The 10,376-nt window shown below is 54.6% G+C and overlaps 1 protein-coding gene across 2 annotated transcripts; it reads right to left on the minus strand.

Annotated features, from left to right (window-relative positions):
* Positions 1–591: 591 nt before the first annotated feature.
* On the minus strand, positions 592–8,751 carry C14H1orf174 (chromosome 14 C1orf174 homolog). Of its 2 annotated transcripts, XM_019713429.3 has the most exons (4): positions 8,626–8,751; positions 3,056–3,166; positions 1,643–2,131; positions 592–1,184 (listed from the first exon to the last, which is right to left on the minus strand). In XM_019713429.3, the coding sequence occupies exons 1-4, from the start codon at positions 8,638–8,640 to the stop codon at positions 1,074–1,076; spliced, it is 726 nt and encodes a 241-aa protein (XP_019568988.3). In that variant the 5' UTR covers positions 8,641–8,751; the 3' UTR covers positions 592–1,073. The 2 variants fall into 2 exon arrangements, with proteins under 2 accessions (XP_019568988.3, XP_019568989.3); XM_019713430.3 differs by lacking the exon at positions 3,056–3,166 and having other exon boundaries at positions 8,626–8,746.
* Between the last annotated feature and the right edge of the window lie 1,625 nt (positions 8,752–10,376).

Consider the following 10,376-nt stretch of genomic DNA (forward strand, 5'->3'; position numbering starts at 1 on the left):
CGAGGAGCTTCCATGCCTTCTCTACACCAAGCTCCTGAATCCACGTGTTCACCAACCCGGAAGCTCTGAAGAAAAAGACCAACGAGCTGTCCTGGGTTTTTACTGCGGCTCATTACAGTCACGATTGGCTAAATCACTGGCCATTGGGTCAACCTCCATCAGGCCTGATGGTCCAGGGGTGGGACTCAGTGTCCCAACCTTCTAACCACTTAGTTGGTTGGCCTGGCAACCAGCCCCCACCCTTGGGTGGGGTCCCAAAGTCACCTCATTAACATAACAAAAGCCACTGTTAACACTTAGGGAACTCCAGGGGTTAGCAGAGCTGGAACTGTGGAGAAGACCACAGATGGCACGTCACCTCCCTACCACCCAGTGAGGAATGTGTTGAAGACCCCTGAACGAGAGGGCGTCCGGGGTCCGTGTCCCCCCAGGCCCACAGCCTGAGCGCTCAGCCGGGGTCTGCACTCAAGGCTTTGCGGCTCTGGCCTCACTTGGACGAGGCGGGGCAGGACGCATGTCCTCTACTTGACTCGCAAACAGTTCAGAAACAAATGCAGCTTCAGGGACGTACGCACACAACTTCTTTAAACATACTTTCAAAATATATTTTATTTCTTCTCATGTGCATTTTGCAAAATTGCAAGGTAGACGTTAGCTTCATATACAGAAATAGAGGTTTTTAAGAACTGCTGCTGAGGACATCCCAAGACAGTCAAGTTTCCCTAAGGGGACAAACGGCATGTCATCTAACTAAAGAGCTCAGCCGCAGCGCTTCTTGCAAATGTTTGTCATTTAACCCCGGCCCTTGGGCCAATGCAAACATCTCCACTGGGCAGAGAGAAGCCAACACCTGCAAATGAAGCAGCAGCTTTCCACCCTCCACCAAGGTTTCAGTTCAGAAGTAAATCCCCCCAGTGTTCGGTGTCTGCACTGTTGACTTTTAGGGGTCAGTTCTGAAGTCTGATTAAGGACACGTCCTTTTGGGGATAAATTTTACGTAAATCCCGTAATTTGCTCAACTGTCAAATGATTAACTGTACTCCATCCGCAAAGAAACCGTTGGATTTTATTCCCTACATTTCTGCATCCTCCTCCTCCTCATCATCATCTTTGGCTCTGAAATGCATTTTCCGGAATTCGCGTCTGCTCACTGAGGGACAAGATGAAGATGCTGGCGGGAGGTCCTTGGGGGAGAGAACATTCACTTCAGTCGCAAACAACCCGCTGCCTTAGCACCTGCAGCTCACCCACCTCCCAGCTCTGCGGAATGTGGGGGACAGAGTCACAGCACCGCTCTCTGGATGAGGACAAATTCCACATCAAGGGAAAGACGGGGGAACACCAAAGACAGTCCCGCAAGTGTGGGGCAGCCGGTCACAAAGCCAAACACAACTCCGTGACCCTGCAGTGAGGTCCAGACACACATCCAGGGCAGCCCACCCACACCGAGGCCACGGTGGAATGGCCACCAGCGGCCCCAGCCTGGGAGAGGGGGCGTGCCCCCAGAGAGTGGCGCTTTGTTTCCTCACCCTGGGTTACTATTCTTACCGGCCACTGACTGTGCTGAGGTCATGTTTGCACGTGTCACATGCCAGTGCAGCCCCCGGGGAGCACCCCGGGAGGGAAGGCGCCCCAGTCTTACCTGCATGAGCTCCACGTTCCCAAAGAACCGACTCACTGGCATTGGCTGACTGCTGTCGTCATCCAGAAAGACACTGCTGTCCATTTGAAGTGGGGCCGTTTGGACCTGGCCCACCTCGGGCGTGGGCTCCTCCCACGCGGCAGGGCTGCTGTCAGACTTTCTTTCGGGAAGGGCACCGCACTTTGGCAAGGAAAGGCCATCTTCAGTCTCTGCTGTGCAAGTGTCACTCTCACCTGTGCAGTGGCCGAGGAGGAGGCCTGCCGTGTCCGGTGGTCCAGAAACACCAGCTTCCTTTTCTGGGGGCACCGGGCTACCTTCGGCAAACTCCAGAGGGTCATTTTTACAAGACGTCTCCGGTGGTGCCTCGGACAAAGCAGCACTGTCGGCCTTAGGGACTCGTTTCTGTAACTCTGATTTCACAAGATGACCTTTGTCATACTTGAACTTCTTGGAAATTCGCCTGTCGGCAGCTTTGTGTGACGAGGAAGTCTGTCAAGAAAGAAAAACGTCAGGGAAAAGCAGACACCCAGGATTAAGAAGTGGTTGGCAAACAAAGTGGTCTGAACCCAGAGGCTAGCTTTTTTCACGTCTTCAACAACGCAGACGCTGAAGCACTACGTCTGTGGCAGGGCTGGCAGGGCCGTTTTACTGCCACCAGAGGGGCGGCTGGGAGAGGACGTGGACACCCAACGCTGCTCCACACCTGTCCTTCAGTAGCACTGCCGTATGTCCCGAGGCACATTCAGAGGCATGTGCTGACAGATTCTACAGCTGTGACAAAAATCCAGTTTCCATTCGTTTCTGCTAGAATGTAGGCTACGTGAAGGCAGGGACCCAGCTTTATGGTCCAGGGTGGGTGATGGACAAATGTCGCTGAGGTGACTGCAGTGCAGTTTCAACACACTGCACACTGTGCGTGAGGCTGCCGGCGGCTGGTTGCAGCCAAATCCCAACCAGACCTGAGCCGTGGCTCGGCGGGGCCGCCTGGCCTCCCAGCAACATCGGGGTGTGGCCTGCATGGCACCCACAGCGCATTACCCATTACACGGAAAGGTGACACAGGGGCACCTGTCCCTAGCCCACTCTGCCGTTCTCTTAAAGCCTTTGGCAGGGAACAAGATGGCACCATGCCAACATCATGCAAGAGGCTGCGTGATGAGAACGAAGGAGAATGACTAGCAAAGTGCACCCTGAGACTGGGCCTGGGATACATGCCCGACAGGGGGCAAACCCTCGGAAAGCAGAGCCCTGGATCGGAGAGTAACGTGCCTCTGATGACACATACGGCACTGCCACTCTGTCCTCTGGCATAGGAGCAATGCTGGTTTCTAACACAGCACATCTTGGAGTGAAATTCTCTATGAAAATGGTCACCTGGGTCCAGACCTTGGGTCTTCGTGGAGCGCAGCTCACCTGACATACCGTCCGGGCGGACGTGGCGATGCCGACTTCCTGCACGGAGGCCGAGCTGGCGGAACAAGCCCGGGCCCTCAGGCGCGCTGAAGTCCGCACAGCACCTGTGAGCTGGACCAGAGGCAAAGCCGGTCAGACGGCGCGCCCGCGGCACACAGCGCGGGCCGGAGGTCGCCTACGTGCGGACCAGCCGACGCCGCTCTCGCCCCACCCCCACGCCTTCATCACATCATGGAGGACACCTGTGACCCACGTGTGCCGACTCTAACACAACTGCGAGTTCCACGTGCAAGATCTTCTCCTTCCACTGTCTTGAGAGCTGGGGAGTTGGTCCTCCTGCCCTTACGCGCTCCGAGGAACCTCCATTTAGAAGCTCCCAGACACTGTGTCAGCCTCAGATGTGCTTAGAATACGCAGCGCATGTCCTTCCTCGGAAGGTTCTCAAACTCCTGCCTGCTGTCAAGTTCCTGATAAAGGTCCCATGAAGAACAGGACCCCCCCTTCCTACCGCCCCCTCAAGGTACAGGTAGAAACAGTCCTGATTCCACTATTTGAAGCAGTTAACATCGGTCTCATCACTCCCAACCCGAACACACTGGCCCGCCTCCATTTTACTCTGGGTGCAGAGGAAAGTTCCCTAACAAGAAAAGGAGCGCACTAGAGTAACGAACCTTAAATCATTTTATTCGGGAATAACTTTCGGTGTTTAGTACAGGGAGTTCCTGTGTATGCGTCACCCAGCGTCCCTAACGCGGAACAACCACGGTACATCTGTCAGCGCTGGGCCAACGCTGGTAACTAAACGGCAAACCTGGTGTGAATTTCGGCAGCTTTCCCACGAATTCCTTTTCTCCACCCAGAACGGAAACCACATACACTCAGAAAATCTAACAGCAGTGAGCGAGCGGTGAAAAGCAGAGTCATAAGGGACAGAGGCTGCAGGTGACAGGCTTCAAAGCCGTGGGCACAAAGGCCCTGCAACAGGGAACCCAGAGGAGGAGCAACGAAGGGCCGCACGCTCCGCAGAGGAAAAAGTCCAGAAAGGCAAGAAGCCAGCTTAGAAATCATTACAGTGGCACCTCAGCCGCCCAGACCCGCAGCCCACGACGACTGAGGCCACTGGAGGTGGCAGCTCGCAAAGGCTGTGATACCCCGACAGTTCCAGAGGCATTTCAACAGGAAAAGCGCAGCCCGGACAGGGCGTGGCAGGCCCCCCACTGTCGTGAGGGCTGGGCCCCCACTTGCACGGTGGCAAAGGCAGGGGCCTGCTGACGGCGTGGGCAGTGGTGTGGTGACAGTCACACCGAAGGAGCCGAGCCCACAGAGGCCGTGCACGTCGGTCTCACTGGGATAAAGCCCCAGCAGCTTCCGCAGAGGCACGCTCACACCCGTCACAGCAAAGGACACTGTTAGTCCCAGGAAGCCCCCGACTCTCCTCGTCCCCATTACGAGTCCTTTGCAAACATTTTCGTGCATGGACTGTGCTCTGCCCTTTCGGGGGCCTGATGGCGCTGCCACTGTGCTTGGCGCCCGCACAGCTTTGAAAGGAGCGGTGTCCCCACCTTATATGAGCACGACTTGGGTGAGGAACCGTTGGAGGTCACACAAGTGATGTCTGCTTCAAAGTCCTCACCCTGCTCCGTCACTCGCGACTCCCCCCAAAATGGCCCTGCCCGCTGCTCACGGAGGGGCTGAACAGAGAGCCTGCCGTCGGCTCTGTGCTTCCAGACCCTCCAGGCCCTTCTTAGCAGCAGCAGCAGTGTGCTTCTCGGGGATTTCCATCATAACCTTTGAAGCAGTGGCTCCAAAATCTCAGGGGGCAACAGGCCCCATGGGGTGCTGGTTAGTGCCCAGCCCTCCTGTCCCTGCGCAGAGGGGAACTCGGCGGGTCTGGCTGAGGCCCAGGAGCTGTGACTGTCGCAGGTGCTGAGCAGGCCATCCGTCATCCGCTTTAGATCTGCGAGAGCCAAGTCTGGGAGACCCCTTTTTGGCTTCCGTGTCATCATGGGTAAAGCCACCCACCTCTGCGGTGGCAGCTCCAACACGTCAAGAACCTAGTATATTTTCCTAACTTGGAGAGCGGTTGCTTTTCAGCTGGACGGCCTGGTTGCTTCCACGGAAACGATCCCTAAAGGAAGAATTTTCCATCACCAAGGTCTTCCTCTTCCCAAGCAGACTGGTTACAAACTGGGCCGGCAAAGGCACAAACGTGGCTTCCCAACGTGAGAAGGAGACAACTGACTCCCAACATGACAGCACAAGGGGTTCCTCTGACCGTCTCCCCAGTCAAACTGGGGAAAAGTATTGAAAAAGACAACAACTACCGTATGTAAAACCTTTGGAAATGGTCTTCTGGGCAAACAGCAACTTAGGAAAGTTACTCACAAACAGCTATAAAAACTCGGGAACAAAGGCACGAGTCTGTGGTATTTGAACTCCAGACGGCCACAGCCAAGGACACAGGACCCGCCACACCAGTCCAAGCCTTTCTTCCCAGGGGAGCATTTCTCATCCTTCCCTCATCCCATCTCATGTGAGGCTAAGTCCCGAGTGAGTGTGGTCGAGAGGAGGTGGCTCCCTCCTGCCCAGACCCACTCGTGGACCAGAGGGAGGCTCCACTATGGGCACAGGGCACTGACACGGGGCCCATCACCCTTGCCCCTGCTTGGGAGGCAGTGGTTCCAGGCCAGGAGAGGCAAGCCCAGCAGATCTCAGGCTGCTGCCACTGCTCCCCTTCCCCTGAGCACTCAGCTCCTAGAGCAGGGGTGTCATACAGAGAAGCCTGTCCTGTCCCCAGCATTATGGAGCCCTAACTCAGAGATTTTGCCCGGGGAGAGGCAGGCATCACAACAGAAGGCTCTAAATCTCTTCCCAGAGGAACTGACTTCATTTGCAGCAGGGAGCTCTCAAGAACAATGGAAATTGTGAGTGAAGGCAGCTGGGAGGAGAAGCAAGATAAACTGAGTCCTCAGGAGCGGTCCAGGGAATAGCACAGCTGGAGGAGCCCCCCTGGGGTCAGAACAAATATCAGACACTGACCTTAGAAACTATTCCTCAAAAGAAGCCAGAACTTGACTGGATTAGTTTGTAGAGCAATTTATGCCCCAGGTCACTGAACAATCATCTGGCCATTAATGGAGCGTAACAGCTGGGTCAGAGAAACGAGGAACAGAGCCCTCGTAAAAGCACTGTCACCCCAGGGTGACTGGGGGCATACCCACCATCAGAGCTTTACACTGGGGGAGGGGAAACAGACGCCCACAGAATAATCCACCTGTCACTAAACAAATAAAAAAGCGTATTAACAATAACAAGCCCTGGGGTGGGGGACCAGTACCCAGAGTTGCTATATTACCTAAAACGTCCAGTTTTCAACAACAAAAAAATTACACAGCATGCGAGGAAACAAGAAGGTAGACCCACACACGAATAAAAGCAGGCAACCCAACTGCCTGTGAGTGAGCAGAAGCTGGATTTAGCAGAAGACTTCAAAGTAGCTTTATGAACATGTTCAAGAGCTAAGAGAAACCATGATTAAAGGAGTAAAGAAAGCTTTGACGACAATGTGGCAGCACATAGAGAATACCAATAAAAAGACAGAAATGATAAAAACAAACCAAGTGCAAATTCTGTAGTTGAAAAGTATAACTGAAACAAAACATTCACTAGAGGGGCTCAACAGCAGACATGAACTGGCAGAATAAGAATAAGTGAACCTGAAGACATTGATAGACACGCAAGCTGAAGAATAGAGAGAAAAAATGAAAATGAAGCATCTCAGAGAAATGTCAGACATCAGCGAACCAATCTGTGAGTAATGATAGACTCAAAAGAGAGGGCAGAGGAAAGCAGAAGAGATATTCAAAGAAATAATGGCTGAAAACTTCCCCAAATTTATTAAAAACAACCACCTACACACATCCAGGAATCTCAAACAACTGAATTCCAAGTAGGATAAATGTAAACAGATCCACAAACAGACACATTATTGTAAAAACGCCGAAAGTCAAAGACAAGGAGAAAAACCTCAACAGCAGCAAGAGGACAAATCCTTACTCACAAGAGAAGCCTTGTCAGCAGACCTATCTGACCGACAAGCAGAAACAGACCCCAGTGAGTGACATGCAAACATATTAAAAGTTCTCCAAGAAAAAGCCTGTCAACCAAGAATCCTATAGCCCAGCAAAGCTCTCCTTCAAAAATGAAGGCAAAATAGACACTTCCAGATAAACAAGAACTGAGAGAAACTGTTGCCAGCGTACAGACCCACCTTAGGAGAAATACGGAAGGAGGCTCTTTAGGCTGAAAGCAGGCCACCCCAGACGGCAACTCACACCCAAAGGGAAAAAGAGACCCAGCAAACGGAATTATGTCCTTATGGAAGACAGCTGCATGAATATTATCTCCTTCCCTTCACTGATACAAACAGAAGTCACGGACAACAATATGTATACAATGTATATAGAAACGTGGTATATTGGCCCATAACAACATGACGGGGGTGAGCGGGGAGCAAGGCGAGTTCGGGCTAAGAAAATGACTACAGATGGTAAAATAACCACGACGGTGTATTACTGGGTCTGTGACAATAGGTGTAACATTTACAACAACACACCCAGAAGGTGGGTAAAGAAAGCAAATAGAGCTACACCGGGGCACCAATGTCTAACCTCCGGGATGACGCTAGGACAGTCCTGACGGGGATTCTGCTGAGTTAAGAGGTATAGGTTACACCCAGAGTAACAACCGAAAAGAAAGTTTCTTAAACTGAAAAAAAATCATTCAATCAAAATGCCAAATTAGAAACCATTGCCTTCACCCATTTAAATGAGGAACAGAAGAAAACAAAACAGAGACAGTATAGAGGAAACAACAGCAAACTGGCACACGTGCACCCCCCCCCTCTCAGAACCGCTCACGGTGCACGGACCGGACACTCAATCCGCAGGCAGAGGTCAGACGGGACAAACCACCGCCGCACTCCAAGGCCCAAGCACGTGCTGTGGAGGCAACGCACTGGAGGCTCAAGCTGCAAACAGCAGAAGCGGTGGGAAGCCATCCCTTCCGAGCAGCCCAGGGGCGCGCAGGTGCAGCGCCCAGCACCCGGGAGGCACCAGCCTGGCCCTCCCGTCGGGGGATTTGTGTCCCAGTCCCCGGCCCTGGCTCGTCCCCAGCTCGTCCCCGGCCCTGGCTCACACACGTCACCAGTCACCGAGAGCCAGGGACTGGCGCCCCTCAACCCTCCCCACCGCCTGGGGTGGACCCCCATCACCCCACTTTGCACTGAGGTAACTGGCTACAAACTGAGGTCACATGCCGAGTGACCCCGGGCGCGGGGGGTGGCAGCAGAACGTGAGCCCTGGCCTGACAGCGCCGGAAACGCCGGGGAACCGACCGGCTCTGGAGCGGGAGCCCCATCCCGGGACGTGGCCTGCGGGTCCCCTTCCCGGGGGCGTGGCCTGGGAGCGCGGCCGCAGCGTCCCGCGGCCCCTCCTCAGCTCCCCGTGCCACCGGCGGCCGGTGCCCTCGCCTCGCCCTGCACGGCTCCCGCCCCGCCTCGGCGCCCTCACCTTGCGGCTCCTCATGAGTATGCGAGGCCGCTGCCGCCCCAGCAACGCCCCCGCGCTCCGGCCTAGCGCTCTACCGCCGAGCAGCAACCTGACGGCCTCGACCCGCGCTGTGGCTCCTGACGTCACCAGCGGATTGGCCAATCATAGTGCGGGACCCCCAGGCATGTGACCCAACAAGGCGGGCCCTATACGTAGTGGGCGGGGCGGCGGCCATGTTTGTGAGGGGCACTTCCGTTGCCTCGAGGCGGCCACGTTTACGGGACGGTGGCCATGTTTGTGAGGGGCACCTCCCTCGAAGTCTCCGGCCGCGCGTCTGGAGGGGAGGAAGTGACTCTCCATGGTGGGCTTTCCCGCCCATGCTTTCTGAGCGCCTTGAGCGGTGCTGGCGTCCGCCTGTCCTGGGGGAGGCCTCCCCTTGGCGGGCAGACCTGGAGCCTGGCGTGGTTCTGCATTTCTGGATGATGGAGCTCGGCGGGAGGGTCCCATCCGTCTCTGCCATGGACGGGGCTGCACGCTGCATGGGGAGGGTTTCATTGCTCCCCACTTGCAAGCAGGCCCGTCCCTGGGGGCCCTGCAGGGTGGTGTTGGGAGAGGCCTGGCCAAGGACCCCAGTGTGTTTGCACGAATGATCCCTAGCCTTAGACCCTGTCCCCTTTCTCTTCAGCTTTGGTGAAAGGACGAGAGCTGACCACTTCCTGTAACTGGCCAACTCCCCAGCACTGGGGATATTCTCCTTGGTGTTACCTTCTGAAGTGAGAGGCAACACACATTTATTTGAGATGGAAGAATAGCCGTTTGGGAAGCACTGATTCAGGCAGAATCCCAAACAGGGTTCCGATTAGGAGACAGAGGCAAGGGGTGTTCATGAGAAAGGGAAGGGGAACAATGACATCAGTAGAAGGAAGGCATTGCTATTGGTGCAAACAAGCTGACATAGTGCCATTAATTCTAAACAGTTTTAAATTTTCAGTCCATCAGCCCATTAGTTACAGTATCTTCTTGCTGTGATCTTTGCAGACAGTTCTCTGGGACACGAACTTAGGCCTAGTGCAAAGGTGACTTTGCCCTGCTTTATGAGTCCAAAGGTTGGAGGCATAAGACATGCAAGGCAGTTCCTCCGGGATGGCAGCTCCAGCTCTCTTTTAAAGTGGCTCCATTTATATTATTGTTTACAGTGGGGACTAACCCCTCCACCCCGTACCACTCTCTGCATCCCTCCTCTGCCTCAGTGAGGACAGGTCGTGGGTGGCCACCTGTGTGTTTCCAAATCCCCTGGCAACATACTGGCTCTTGTCAGCCCAGGGAGGTGTGTTAAAGCCCAATCACTGCTCCTCAGTATTTGAGACTTTTCAAAGGTGCAATCCAGCCCTGCCCTTCAACACCCTAGGCCCTCAGTTCTCTGGGCTCTACGACGTATGCCTCATTAGAGGATGTCGGGCTACAAGCCCTTATGGAGCCGAAGGACTCCCAGCTGCCCTGTGGCCGCGGACGGCGGGCCACTGCTCCAGGAACCAGCCTCCCCCATCCGGTGCAGGGCTGCTTCTCAGCACCCACACGTGTGCTGAGCAAATACGTGAGACTGCCGCCTCCTTGTCCTAAGATTTTCTTTACAGGTGAGAACATTTAAATCAGGCAGTTTTGTCAGGAGCATTAGGTTTTCCAGTGAAAACTAAAGGTTGAAAACGGAACGATGTTGTGCCATGGCCTTGTGTCCTGCTGGAGGGTTCCCCGTGCGGTGTTCACGGCAGAGG

Source organism: Rhinolophus sinicus, chromosome 14 (genome assembly GCF_057876585.1).
Source record: "Rhinolophus sinicus isolate RSI-liver-muscle chromosome 14, RSI-T2T, whole genome shotgun sequence".
NCBI lineage: Eukaryota > Metazoa > Chordata > Mammalia > Chiroptera > Rhinolophidae > Rhinolophus > Rhinolophus sinicus.

Coding starts and splice junctions, on each gene's coding strand:
- C14H1orf174 (XM_019713429.3), bottom strand. Junction 2,132..3,055: donor CCGCCCGGACGGTATGTCAG/GTGAGCTGCGCT, acceptor CTTTCTTGACAG/ACTTCCTCGTCACACAAAGC. Junction 1,185..1,642: donor GGAACGTGGAGCTCATGCAG/GTAAGACTGGGG, acceptor CTCTCCCCCAAG/GACCTCCCGCCAGCATCTTC.